This window comes from Siphateles boraxobius, unplaced genomic scaffold, assembly GCF_051911475.1.
Source record: "Siphateles boraxobius isolate OS27281-9 unplaced genomic scaffold, OSU_SipBor_1 130, whole genome shotgun sequence".
In the NCBI taxonomy this organism is placed as follows: domain Eukaryota; kingdom Metazoa; phylum Chordata; class Actinopteri; order Cypriniformes; family Leuciscidae; genus Siphateles; species Siphateles boraxobius.
Window position 1 is genome coordinate 11616421 of NW_027508734.1, and position 15425 is coordinate 11631845.

A 15425-nucleotide genomic window follows, 5' to 3' on the forward strand; every position below is an offset into this window, starting at 1 on the left:
GACTAAAGATTCCTTCAGGCTCTGGAATGCAACACATATCAGCCGCAGCTGTTGCAGTTTCCGGAAAAGCGCGGTCTAGACTCCCCGAGGTTTTCTTTGAAAGTTTGTCAAATGAGACTAGCATATGAGGGAAATGTTTCTAGCTCATATGAGGGCTGATGAGGCTTGATTGCCAGCTTCATTTGAAATATATGGAAAGATGTTTCTCCTCATTGCCTACCGCATTAACGTATGCACTATGTAATGGAAAATGTGTGTTGAGCTGCGCGAGTGTGGTTTTCATTTCTCGTTTAGCTAGAGGAGGAACTGTAATGGACACAGATATCGTTCTATAGCTACGGTGACTAGACTGATGCACCCTGCTATATTGTGCACTATACGTCTCAGTTGATTTCTTGATGTGTTTTTAACATCATATAAACATGCACACACTGATTCCCTGTAGAATACATGAAAGCTTACCAGACATCAGACATTGTGGTAAATACTCCATCTTTGAGGGACTCGGGGGACATCCAGCGCACAGGCAATAGTCCCTTGCCTCCTTTTCTGTAGTAATCCGTCTCATAAATGTCCCGCGTCATGCCAAAGTCTACAGATTGAGGATAAATGAAGTGAAATTACTGAGGTTCTATAGTTTTCCTTGAGATTTAGCCAAATAAAATAATGAACATTTACAGCATTTTCAGCAACTCATTATTTATTCATTATGGATTAAAAAACTGGTGATTCAGGGATACTATAACTAAAAGCTAAAATAAATATTTGTCAAACTACAAATGAATGTATAGGCATAATGAATGCAATATAACAATGCAACAGAAATAAAATTTAAAGTATGAAAGATGAATAAATCGGTTAAAATGTTTGCCATTATTTTTTTAATTTAGAGCTACAGTACATGATAGTTAAGTAATACAAATCATAAAGTAGCTATGTAATGGAAGTAGCAAAATATCCTATTGCAGGTATTGCAATGGATTATCAAAAAAAAAAAATTAGGGCAGGGATTATAGGTTGTTGATTGGATAGAGACAGATCTGAACACGAGTTTGCAGTCGACTGAAAGAAAGGGGGAGTTTAACCCCAGATGAAATTTCAATACAAAAAAAAAAATTGTAAAAACTGGAACATATATTGGATGAATCATTTGCAGTCAGATCAATAACATGTACAGTATTTATAAAATAGATTTCCATTTCATGCCAACTTTAAAATAACGAAAACAATTAAACATTAAAATCTATTATTAAATATCTGTATATTTTAGTATTTCATTTTGTTATGAAACAATGAGCAATAGTGGAAAATGTCAAAAGGTGTTAAATCTGAGGTGTAATTTGTCAATGCAATATGCAGAATTTTTCAATTTAATAACTGTGAAATGATCAATATTTATTGTGAAATGCCCCTAGCTTAAGATAATTAAAATATATTAAACCCTCTCAGAGAAGCTGCGTCTCAAAATTATTTTTTCTACTAAAACATAAAGCTAAATGAAAAAAAAAATCCATATTTTAAATAGTCATTCATATTTCACATAGTTGAGAAAAGCAAATGTATTTTTTCTCATTTCATCAATTACCACCAATTTTGACTGCAAAATCCTCAGCCACCATGCAATTCCTTGCTGCCAAGTCTCTGTGAACAAACTTGTTGCCGTTGAGGTAAGCCATGCCATCCGCTATCTCTCCTGCCATCTGAATCATCTTCTTCAATGGTGGCAAAGGCAAGCAGGAGGTGTTCTGAGGAAGAGGAGAATGACACTGAAGCTACGTTCCAAAACCCAGTGAGTCTTATGCATTTCATGCTGAAACTTTGGATCATGCAAATTAGTCTCAGCCTCAGACTGTTGGCTGAACGTCTGATGCATAAGCAACAGAAAATAGGAAACGCTTCAAAGTCGTCATCTGATTGGTTGAATTCTACAGGATTTCCGGTAGATTTGTGTGTCACATTCTTTAATGTTCCACCTGGAAACAAAGATGCGGTAAAGCCAAACCCCCTCATGGAAGAAGAATGCAGTCGTGCTTACAACTGTGACAATGAGCACTTTTCAGGATAAACAAAACACTGGATTTTTAAAAATATGTGAAATTTGCAGTGAACTTGCACAATGTTCTTGAATGAATCATTTAAGCTATCGTAGGAACATTGACATTACATTTTCACGGCCATAAGCAGGACACAGAACAAAACGAACTGTGATTGGTTGCTTTATATGTGGGTCAGATGTCCTCTTTGGTGATCTTTGGCCAGTAAATCTGTGTGCAGAATTGCTTCTTGCGAAGAACATTTCAAATCAGTCACTCTCGAGGTTGCATTTTTCATTAAGGATGCAGCCTTAGAAAGTAAGGTAAGCTAAGCTCACTAGGTTTGGGAACAGAGATCAAGCAACTGAATTGGAGGGGTTTATAGACTAGAGGCTGCATACCAGGAGCGCACTGCAGTGAGCAGTCCATTTAGGGAAAGAAACTTGTGAATGGATGTTTAATTCTGATTAATGTAAATCGCTCAATTATGCATCATAATTCCACCACAATTCCATATGGCAGACTTTAACTTGCTAGAATTCAGAACGGTTCGGAAAAAATACACGTTTAATTAGCCAAATATTTGATCAACGATATGAAGATGTCTCGTGTGTGCATGTATTCACCTCAGCGGATCGAAGCGAGCGTAGGTAACTCTTCAGATCTCCTCGTGTCATCAGCTCCATGATCACCAGGGTGGGCTGACCCTGCGAGACCACACCCAGTAGACGCACCTAAACCAATCAAAAAAGACATCACAAAGTGTCAACATGTTTTAACAGTTTTAAGGCTACTTTACACCAATACTGTGAGTATAAGATGAGATTTGTCATGAGTTCTTTGACTAACCACATGGTGACAATTGAACTCCTTCATCACAGAGGCTTCATTAAGGAACTCAATGCGTTCATGCAAGCTAGCCGATTCGTTGACGGTTTTGATGGCCACCCTGGTTTCCGGCTCATCTTTGACAACACCTTTCGCGATGCCCTCATACACCATACCAAAAGATCCTTGTCCAAGCTCTCGGCACATGGTGATTTTCTCTCGCTCCACCTCCCATTCATCCGGCACATACACTGCAACCATAAATTACAATAGAAGTTAGTCACAAATATACTGCATATTTACAAAAACTGTTTAAGTGGAGTCGATCCTGCCCTTGATTAAATACTCACTCTCTGCTGCGCTGAAGTACTCCGGGTTAACGGATGCGTAAAGGACTCCATTTCCAAGCCTGTCACTGTTTCTGTGGATTCCAGAAAGCTCTTATTTAGCAAAAACAGCACTCAGCATGTAATAGAAAACAAGTGGGAAACATTTCTATATAATCACTTTTTATATACATTACAGAATCTGGAATTCTCAGATAGGTACATTTTATTCAGAGGGGCTACTATGTTGTTAAAATCAATTATGAGAGTTTGGAGAGTATAGATGTGTTAAAACTAATACCGTTTCTTGTTCACCAAGATGAAAGCCGCTGCAGCGAAGGCGGCGAAAATCAGGATAATCGGGATAATCATGAAGTACAGGAAGTGTTCATAATGTGTATCTTGAATGTGCAAGAAAAAAAAGGTCAAAACTCAATAACATGTCAACATTCTTTTTGTAAATTCTCATACTTTTCGAAGTGATGAAAATCATGGTAAACCTACGTTCAACCTGAATCACATAGAAAGCTATGGGTTGAGTCCACGACCCGTTTCCGGCGAGAGACGTAGCCCGCACACGGGCAGAATAGTTCCCAGGTTCCAAATTGGAGAGTTTTACCCCTTTGTGCTCTCTGTAGTGTTGACGGGATACACACTCGTGCTTCTCAGGCTGTAAAGGGAAAAAAGTAAAGAAAATAAAAAAAGAGATCAACACATAAATCAATAGTTGATAAATTAGTTAACAATTATTGCAAAAATGAATGGGACCCTAGCTGGGTCAGTGCTATGGTGCTAATTTTTTGTATGCAGGTTTATTCATTTATTTAAGTAAATTTATTATAAATATATTGTTAAACATATAATTTTAAATAAAATTTTAAATTGAAAAATATTATCAAACATTATTCAGTAACTATAATAATTCAACTCCATGTGCTTCTCTTAGAGAGGCTGATAGGCATGATGTGCACACTTTTTATCAGTATCATGATTGTCTAAATGCTTGCGATACTCATGTTGATCAATACTCACACAAAAATATTGATACTCATTTCATCCCCAGAAATTGAGAAAAAAGCCACTTAAATAAAGAAATCAGTAGCATTATTGTTGATTCTGGTCTTCATTCATACTACTTAAATCATCATTAAACTAAGATTGAATGTGGAAAAAATTTATCATAAATTTTATAGTTGAAGAGATTAATTGTGAAATATGTCAGATTAATTAGTTAATTTTTGTAATCAATTGACAGCATATTGTTATACTATATATAGTATACATATATATATATATATGTGTGTGTGTGTGTGTGTGTGTGCATATATATATATATATATATATATATATATATATATATATATAATGTACACACACACACACACACATATACATATATATATATATATATAAATATATATGTATATATAGTATAACAATATGCTGTCACTTGATTACAAAAATTAATTTATTAATTTGACATATTTCACAATTAATCTCTTCAACTATAAAATTTATGATACATTTTTATATATATATATATATACACACACACACACACACACACACACACACACACACACACACACACACACACACACACACACACACACACACACACACACACACACACACACACACACACACATATGCAGAAGTCATTAAAAGTTGCATTTTCAGTTGAATTTGGGAGAAACCACTTGAAAGATTTGTTGTGCTGAGCTATTTCAATTACTTTTGTTTGATTTGTTCATTGCAAACAACTGAAAGTGTCTAAATTTTGCCAATAAACCTGATTTGCAATGGGGGTTGAATAATTTCAATTACAGCTATATATATATATATATATATATATATATATATATATGTATGTGTGTGTGTGTGTGTGTGTGTGTGTGACATAATTAAAAATCTACTTCAAGTAGTTTGGCACATTATTATTATAAATATTTTTAAAAAGCAAATTTTATTTTTATTTAGCTTTTCGTAAACAGGGAAACATTAATAACAATCATAATATGATTGTACATTAAGTACTAAAGTTTGTTTCAAAATATTATTGAAATACTTTTTTGGAAGACTTGAATGTTACAGCACTTGAAATTTTTGAGTTAATAAATCAAAGTTTGGTTGGAGATTTTATAAAACCTTGCTTAAACACATGACACTGATTTGGTGTTTAAAATGCAACAGGCACCTCTGTCCAAAGACGATACTGAATCTCATACAGCAGGATCAGGCCGTTGGGTTTATGCGGTTCAGGCCACTTCAGGAACACCGAATCCTCCAGACCTTCCCAGGTCACTGAGCCAGGAATGTCATCGGCTCTTTCTACAAGAAAACAAAGAAACCAAAAGGTTTGTCATTGATATTTTTGAATATAGTGCTTCACCACCAATTCCATGTGCACGTCCTGATCTCACCTGCCGGTTTGGTGCGGGAAAAGACAAAGGCGGCCGCGCTGCAGTGTCGAACCTCTTCGTTGCAGGCGTGTACGTCGATGCGGTAAACGGAAAAGGGCTGCAGCCCACTGATGTCAGCAGTTCGCTCCTTCACCTTCCTCTCCAGAAAAGAAAACACCCGTCTAGGCGGCTCATCATCTGAGAAGTTTCCTTCAGTCAGGTTCCAGTTTCCCGACAGCAGAGTGTGGATGGAAGTTGCATTGGCCACGCCAAACAGATCTCGCTTTCGCCTGTCGGAAGGTCTGGAACGAGAAAGATGAGATATATTGGAGGAAACATAGTAAAACTTCAAGCACAGCTTCTGGTGGTGCAGAAACTGACATATTTACCACTTTTATAGAAATGCTCATTTATTTAAAAAAAGTATCTGCACAATTGAGCTCTGTTAACACCTGTTATTTCATATACAATAAAATGTGCTATTTGAGCTGTAAAGTAGTTCAAATTCGTGTTTTAGGTAATATAGTAATAGTTCCACACATGAAATGTTTCAGTTTTGTGGTTATACTTTTGAAACCGTATATGTTTTAATATTAATTACAGTGTAATGACTTTCGTCACAGACTTCCTATGTAAGTGCATTTATATGTACAGTATCTGTATGTACTGAATACGTGTTTGTTATTTGTTTTGCAAACTGACAAACAAGTAAATATTTATGCATTTAATTAATATTATAATCAATCTTAAATTTGTATCTTGTATAAAAAATTATTTTTAACAGATATACTATACAGAGTATAGAAAAGAAAGCACAAAGTTAACTTACACACAATAAAAAGCACATAGCATAAAATCCATTTACATTTATACATGATCACCACTTAGAATTAATATTGGTTTTATTAATTTTCAGGGTCTCTCCTTACATTATAAAAGCATTTTCTGGTCAACATATGATTATAACTAAATTAGAAAAAAGTTATTGAACCCACAATAAAGCAATGACTGAATTAGTTGATTAGTAGATTACTAGATTAAGTTAAATTTTCTGTGCTTAAAAAGAAGCTTTTTCCTCAATACTGAGGAGACCATTTTTAACCCCATTTGTGAACGTGTGGGGTAACAACCACATGAGCAAGTTACTCTCGTCCATGCCAAAACAATCACGTTTTCTGTCCTCAGATGATCTGGCAACGACCCCATCCCCCCTGACACACACACACACACCACAGCTGGTCTCCATTCCTCGGCCTGCTAACACTCACACACTGGAGCAGTTTGTCACTCAACTCTCTACAAGTTGCAAGTCCTTCCTCTGCCTGCAAGAAACACACATCCTAGCACCACAGATGGGTTGAGTTTCTGGGATGTGGCCAGAGAGACGCGATATGAAGCTGTACATCTCTGTCTGTATCTGATACACACTGGATATTCTGGCCCAAGCCCCGTCTTGTCTAATTGCATAATAGATAGCTAGCCTATTGTCTATTGCATAATGCAATCTGTCCGTGAGTTTTTTTTTTAAGTGACAGTAAATACATTTATGATGTTAAAAATTATTTATTTTTAAATAAATGCTGTTCTTTTCAAATTTCGATTCATCAAAGAATCCTGAAAAAAAATGCATCGCGCTTTTCACAGAAATATTAAGCAGCACAACTGTTTTCAACATTGATAATAAGAAATCAGCAAATCAGCGTATTAGAATGATTTCTGAAGGATCATGTGACACTGTAGACTGAAGTAATGATGCTGAAAATTCAGCTTTGCCTAGACAAGAATATATTACATTTTAAAATATACTCAATAATGACACAACTCCCTCCATCAATTAACAACACATTTAATTGATATGTACCATTCAAATATGTTGGTGTCACTACAACATAAAAAAAAGCTATTGAAAGAAGTCTCTTATGCTCACTAAAGCTGTATTAATCTGATCAAATATACAGTAAAAACAGTAATATTATTACAATTTAAAATAACTGCTTTCTATTAGAATATGTTTTAAAATGTAATTTATTCCTGTGATGCAAAGCTGAATTTTCAGCATCATTACGCAAGTCTTCAGTGTCACATGATCCTTCACAAATCATTCTATGATGCTGTTTTGCTCAAGAAAGTTCAAAAGAAAAGCATTTATTAGTTAACAGTAAATATTTTTATGATTTTATAAAATACTGTCACTACTGATCAATTTAATGCATCCTTGATGGATAAATGAATATCTTTCCAAAAAAACAACAACATATAAACGGCAGTTACTTTAATGATGGAATGGATATTATGCAAAAGCCACTTATTTTTTTATTGTCTCAGGCAATAAATAAATAAATAAAACTAGCAAATCCAAACAATTTAAAAATCCAGATGGTTTGAGGTATCAAATAAAACCCCTAAACCTTAATATGCCCAGTAAAAATAGTAAGAGTAGTATGTTAGTTAGTTAGTATGCCATTCTGAACATTCCCCATCTCTAAACCAGCGACTTTCCCTCGTAATCTCTGTCCCTTCTGTTCCCACATGCCCCTGAAACAGCTTTTTCATCCTCTCTCTATCTTCTTTCTGTAGCTCCCTCCGTGCAGAGCGGCATTCATTGATCTGTGTGCTCTCCGGCTGGAGGGGGAACTTCCCTTTATTTCATTGGTATTCCAGATGGAATTACTGTGCATTTCCTGGCAGCAGAACGGTTTGAGGGGGGAATGGCAAACTGAATGGATATGATTTCCTCTCCTTCTCGTTCCCCCTTCCCTCTGGCTCTCTCCAAATCCTGAACTTCGAGGGAACTCGAGACACTTCCCTCAATATCTCGGTTTTCAATAAAAACAGGTTGTGCTGGCCCGGGTACAGACATACTTCTCAGCTGCCTGACATAGTTCTGGCACCGTTGCTTTCGTCGACAGCCAAGCAATGACAAACACGCAGGAAAAAAGAAAAAAGAAAAAAAAAGGCGGATCAGACAGGGGAGGATAATCCGGCCCTGAATCACGCAGGCCAGGATGGAGAATCAATGCCATTTTGATGTCCTGCATCGCCTGAAACTTGAATTCAAAAATGCATTGATTTCAATACAAGTCTGCTCAGGTATAGAGCGATTTTGGCACGCTCGGCAGGACACATGCGCCGCCCAGCCCGATGATGGATGATAATAGGATACAGATGTCGGTCCTCATTTTAGAACAGAACACTTAATGCGTTACACCTTTGAGATCAGAAAGAAAACGAGGCTTACATAGTCATTTACATTTGCTTTGCATGGTCTATAATACCACACAATTACCAACACCAGCGCCGGAGGGAAACAATTACTAAGGGAACGCTGAAAATGTACCAAAACAACCTCTCAGACGAGAAACAAAGAGCATTTACAAATGCAGAGACATCAACACTCGCTTTCAATCTTCATCTTTGAGATCACAAAAGGTTAACATGGATTTATTTACTATTAAAGGTTTTAATTTGAAGTTAAATGGATGTTTTGTACTGGCTGACGCATCAAAACTTGAAAGAAGATGATGTCACGTGTTTTTCGAGGTTTCAACTCTGACATTAACTTTTAAGTTCTTGCCAATTTAAGTATTAGTTAATGCTTATGTCATTCCAAATAAGTGGCATGAGGAATACAAAAGGAGACTCTTTTTAAAAACTTTCTGTTAAAATACAGTTTATAGCTAAATAAAAGTACCATAAAAGTGCTATTTTATGGTCAGTAAGATTTTTTTATTAATACTTTTATTCAGCAAGGACACATTAAATTGATCAAAGGTGACATTTACAATCGAGGTCGACCGACGCGGCGATTATGATACTAAGTTGGAAATTCTGGCCGATAATCAGTTATAAGAAAACTCAAATGAAAATTACTGTAAAGTATTAGAAAATGAATTATAATGAAATATTTTGAAATCAAATTATTGAAATAAATAACTATAAAAATAAATTATAAGTTAAAAAATACATTTTTAGATATTTAATTGACACCCCCCCCCCCTTTTTTTAAACATAATTTATGTATTTACTGTAAAAAAACAAAACAAAAGTAATGTCAGATGAAAAGAAAAACGATATTTTAAATTGTATTAATGATATATATTTATTTTTTATGACATAAATGCAGACTTCTACAAGACAAGACTTCTTTCTAAAACATTTGAAGTACTATCTGGAGAAAGTAACAATCATATTTGTGATCAAACTCTGGGTTTACCTGGGGGTGAATATGGCATTATGAAGGAAATTCTCAAAGGCTTTGCGGTAGTAGATATCGTCCTCGATTTGCTTCAGATCCTTCTCTGTTTTAGGGCATGGACAACAGGGGGTTTTGTCCCGCCCCCCTGTTTCAGGATTGGTGGGTTTGGTGTCTTCGGTTTCTGTCAAACCCGTGGCTGAAATCCTGACGGGGATCTTCAGTTCTGTCAGGAAAAACATAAACATGGTTACATTTTTCCTGCAGTGATCTGTTATCATTTCAATATGCTCAAAATGTAAATTATGAAAGCGCCACAGAAAAGCAAGAAAGAAAACAAATTAAACTGAAGTATGAGTAATAGTAGGCTCAGAGAGCAGCACTAACAATATACAGATATAGTTGAATGGTTTGAATATGCTGCACATTATTTTATTATGACAAAGTTTCATACATTTTGGAGAGTTTTCAAATAGAATTTGATCAAGTTACCCTAGATGCGCCGACACTTCAGATGTTCTCAAAAATATGTTATCTGTTTCATGGTTAAAAGTTTGAATTGCTCTTGGGGAAAATGGTGCTCAGTTTGAGTGTGTAATTCAGACCAGACCTTTGGAGCAGTAGTTGTGCTGGTAGAGCTCAGGGTCCTCGCCCTGCTGCTTCCAGCGGAGCAGGTAGTAGGTGTTGTTTCCATTGGGGGCCACAGGTGGAGACCACCGCACCACCAGCTTTGATGAAGAGTTGGAGTACGCACGAATGTCTACAGGCATTGAGGGTGCTGGGGGGCAAAAAAATTGTTTAGCAAACAAATGTTGACTTGGAAAGTCATGAATCATCCCTTCTGGGGGTAGAGCACACAACCATTGAGTTACTAGATTTTAAACCACTAAGCCGCAGCATCCTGCACAGAATAAGTTGACACTTCAATACTTTAGATGCTGAATAGGATTTTTAGCAATGTTCTTTAAAACAAGACACATATACTTAAAAAGCAAAACTGCATAGTATCATTCAAAAGTTTGGGCTCTGTACAATTTCATAAATATATTTAAAAAATATTTTAAAATGTAATTTATTGCTGTGATGCAAAGATGAATTTTCTGTATCATTCCTCCAGTCTACAGTGTCACATGCTCCATCAGAAATCATTCTAATATGCTGGTTTGCTGCTCAAGAAATGTTAAATATTATTATCAATGTTGAAAACAGTTTTGTAAAAAAATGTCTTCAGGATTCTTTGATGAATAGAAAGATAAAAAGAACAGCATTCATTTGAAATAGATTTTTTAACAATTTAAAAGTCTTTACTTTTTATAATTTAATACAATTAATCAAATTAAAGTTTAACTGCTTAATAAAAGTATAAACAATTTTTAGAAAAAACATCTTACTGACCCCACACATTTAAATAGTAGTGTATTTATAGAGATTGAGATAAATGTAGTATAAGTTTTTCATAGTATTTGCAAGTCTTTTAACATATATTTCACTTGTTTTAAGTAAAAAAAACCCCCTGAAAATTCTGATAATGCAAACAAGTAACAAAACATGGCAATAGAACAAGACAAAATTATTTCCACAATATACTTACCACTTTTTACACTTATAAAACCACAGATCTATATTTGTATCTTCAACATTAATTTTAGCGAATCATACCAAAATAATCAAATTAAGCCAAAATGTCACATTCCAAATAATCATAATCAATCAAATCAAAACCTCAGAGCAAACACCCTTACTTAAATCAAAATAAATCAAAATGAGAGATTTGTGGCTTCGCTTGTATTCTATGTCTGTTAGATCGGAGCCTAAAAGCTAGTGAACTGCTTAAGGCTGTGACACACCAAGCCGACAAGCAGCGACAAAAGCCGATTTATGTCGTTGCCTTGCGTCGGCTGAATCTGGGCCAAAAAGCTGCAATTGAACACACCAAAAAGACTACAGCAGTCTGCCAACTAACGTGCACTCTGCGCCTGCGTGTAAGGAAATAACCGCCTATACCAGTAGGTACAGTATCAATAGTCTATTTTCGTCATTCAAAAAGGTGTGTGGCTTGATATGTCACGGCCCTAAAAGAAACTTGCTGTTACAAAAAGAGAAATAACACTAGGAAGAATATTAGTCGCGGAAGAATGTTAATCTCATGGATTCTTTAAATGTCTTTTGCAAATTAATCAGGTAATAAATATTTTTTATTATATTCAATAAAAAAACGGGATAAGGGTACCCGTTTTCCTTGGAAAAAAATGATAGACCTGAATCTAGTTCATTACCTGATGGTTTAGTCCAAACATACACCACTTCACTCTTCGCCCCAAGATGCTGTCTGTCCTTTTCCCTGTCCCTGTCCCTGTCCTTGTCCTCCACAACTAACATTACAGCTTTAACAAAGATGGCATACTGAGTCCAGGGCTTCAGCATGGACAGGGTAACACCAGGATTTTGGGTTTGGTCCTCCGGTAAGTCCACGTCAACCATGTTCCAGCTGTCTGATCCGCAACCGTCCTGACCATCAAACTCTGTAATGTTCTGGAAAGGCCTAAGAGAGAACATAACGGATATTTACAAAGCTGCTTAAACATTTGAATGGTATTGAGAAAGGCTGCTCAAAATATCTGAATAAAATGTCCACAAGACTTACGTATCTTTGTAGTATACAATAAAACTGACGAGGTCTCTGGTATCGGGTGGTCGATAAAGTTCCCACGTCAACTCGATTCTATTACTCTTCGTGCTATTCGATAAGAACTTAAGAATTTTACTCCCACCTGAGAAAAAAAAGAATTTACACACATAAAAATGGAAATTGATTATGCATAGAGTTTAAATGCATTTAAAATTCTATCAATTGAGAACAAATAATATTTACAGCTTGCACGGTCTCCATTGTTGCGGAAATCTCCTTCCAAAAACTTCTCCTTAATTCCTGTTTTCACCCACATTTTGCGGATCTCGGACATGCAGAGTTTGGGGTTCTGGCGGAAGTTCAGTTTTCCAGCACTTATTGTGAGATTGTGCTGGGACCAGTCCCACAGAATTTGGAGATGCTGGTTATCCAAAGCAGCAAAGGCATACGTGCTGAAGACAACAAAACAATAACAATGAATAAGTGACAAAACAGATAAAACAATAAAATATGCTTCATCTGGAACATAACAGAAGAAAGAAACTAATACATAACAGGTTTGAAACAACTTGAGGGTAAGTGATGACAGAATTTTCATTTTGGGGTGAACTATCCCTTTAAATGCAGAACTAATGTTGTGTGTGTCCAAAACTCAATTGATATAGTGGCAATCATAGCTACACTTTTTTATCAACATGCAGCATTAACAAGAAAGTAGTTAAGAAGTTTAACTAATTAGATTTTTGTAATTTTCAACTAAATACAGTATTAGTGACTGGAGGCGTATTATCATCTGACAACAGAGATGCTAAATTAAGATTGTTCTTTAAGGGTTTCCAATTTTTTTTTTTACTAATGCATTTTAATACAATTTCCACGATTTTCCAAGACATTCTAAATTATTGCTGAGCTTTAAAATGTTTTATAGGCTAGAAAGTGCTTTTTTAAATTCAATCTCTATTAAACTAGTATTAGCTTTTTTAATTTTCAATAGGATAGTTCATGCAAAAATCTGTCATAATTTAACCCATGTTTCAAACCAGATTTTTATTTTGGGTTGAATTATACCTTTAACAACAACAACAACAACAACAACAACAACAACAACAACAACAACAACAACAAAAAATCACTTTATATAGATTGTACTTGCACAAAGCAATTTCTAGTGTATTAAATATTTTAGAGCTGAGCAATAGAAACAGATTACATTTTATATAAATAAATTTATTTAATTTTATTAGATCATTTTTTTAAGATTATATTCATGACTTTTCCAGACCTAAAAATCCCAATTTCCAAATTCCCTGTTATTTCTAGTTTTTCCATTATTGTTAGAAATAAAAAAAACACAATCAATTTATATAGATTGTACTTACAAAAAAAGCTATTCTAGTTTATGAAATATTTTAGAGCGGAGCACAAGAAACAGATTGAAAAACTATTTTATTTTTTACTAAAGTTTTTCGATTATTTCATGGCTTTCCCGGTACTAGAAATCACAATTTCCATTTTCCCTGATTTTTCAAGCGTTTTCATGATTGTGGAAACGCTGTCCATTGAAACAGTGCGTTTTCTCTGGGCTTAAACATACTTTACTCATTAACCACAGAGTTGGTGTATAAAACTACGGTGGCAAGAGACAAAATGTCGTCCAAACTTGTGAATTATTAGTCGATACACATACCTCCATCTTTTCATTAACAACTAGGCTGCTTATGCGCACACTATGTAGATTTAAAGAAAAATTCAGATATTACTACCTGAAACATTGAGGAGAGAATTCAGATGATTGTCACTTCCATAAACAGCCAAACTCTGTGTGTATGTTGTCGCAGGGCCTTGTGGCCATTACTTTACAGGACATATAAGCTGATGATTCACCAGAATTGACGTAAATGATCATAAAAAGATAAACAGCTTCAGTAAAAGCTGTGTTTGGAATGTAAACACTTCATGTGCATTAAAAGCAAGTGTTTCCCTTGACCCTACAGCACACTTGAAAGCTTTAGTCTGACGCATATTTTGCCACTTTTGTAAGTGGCAAACTGACATGCTTATATTTATTAGTCAAGTCAATACAATACTGACATTTGTTTGAGGATGCATGTTTAAGGGAATGTTAAAGGAACATACTTATAAATGTTAAATGTGGATGGAGGGGTTATTTGTTTGTTTTTGTCTCTAAAAGCGTTCCCAGAGCTCAATTTAGTCTTTCGTAACAACTTTGCACAGAGAGGGATGTTTTGATCTGTTTTGAAAATGGGATAACAGTAAACATACAGGGATTGAATTAAATTACACATTTCTTCTATGACGCACGGGACCCATTCAGTCTAATTCCGTTAATTCCGTATGGAACCCTTATAAACCAACTACGCCTAACTGCTGCTTTTGAAATGTCAAATGTTTGATAACTTGTTATTTTTAAACTGACGATGTAGTGTTGCACTGAGTAGTGGTCCACTATCCTACCATCATTACTATTCATTAAATACTATATATCTTCTGATTGGCTGTGATTTGCCCCATTTTGAGCAGTTTTGCATTAAAGAGGTACTTTACTGCTGGCAAAACGGCTTTCAATAAAACTTGGCTACCTATACAGTAAAAATGTGAAAAGAAAAATGAAATCGATGCTACCCGACTAGAGAAAACTGTTGCTGTACAAGGCCACTCCGCCCAGTCTGCTATGGATACACTTGACCAGAGTCAAATACTGCCTATAGCTTTATTAGGAAATACTTCTTAGGAAACTCTTAGTTATAATGGTGTTGACTTGTATTGTTCCCAGGTGCAAGAATTTAAAGAGTAAATGATTAGAGGGAGTGAGTTACTTTCGGTTTCCAGTGGAGAATCCAGTACGTTGTAGGCAGTGGCTAAAGGCTGCAAAGAAACGGAGAGAACGCCGCAAAGGAAAAACTGAACAACTTCTGCGTTTGTAGTCAACATTTCAAACTGAATGACCACGGCAGTGTTTTAGGCCAAATGGAGGTAAAAAACTGAAAGAAACTG

At 35.4% G+C, this 15425-nt stretch overlaps 1 protein-coding gene across 1 annotated transcript in view; it reads right to left on the reverse strand.

Moving 5' to 3' along the window:
* Positions 1-15425, reverse strand: part of igf1rb (insulin-like growth factor 1b receptor) — a 91755-nt gene that overhangs the window by 13582 nt on the left and 62748 nt on the right. Inside the window, exons 6-19 of the mRNA XM_077227983.1 lie at positions 12654-12862; positions 12426-12552; positions 12058-12323; positions 10392-10559; positions 9803-10007; positions 5611-5891; positions 5385-5518; positions 3692-3857; positions 3489-3588; positions 3212-3282; positions 2883-3112; positions 2660-2767; positions 1586-1745; positions 463-592 (exon numbers count right to left, since the gene is read on the reverse strand). Of these exons, the coding sequence (XP_077084098.1) occupies positions 463-592; positions 1586-1745; positions 2660-2767; positions 2883-3112; positions 3212-3282; positions 3489-3588; positions 3692-3857; positions 5385-5518; positions 5611-5891; positions 9803-10007; positions 10392-10559; positions 12058-12323; positions 12426-12552; positions 12654-12862 (2355 nt within the window). The remainder of the gene's footprint in view (positions 1-462; positions 593-1585; positions 1746-2659; positions 2768-2882; positions 3113-3211; positions 3283-3488; positions 3589-3691; positions 3858-5384; positions 5519-5610; positions 5892-9802; positions 10008-10391; positions 10560-12057; positions 12324-12425; positions 12553-12653; positions 12863-15425) is intronic.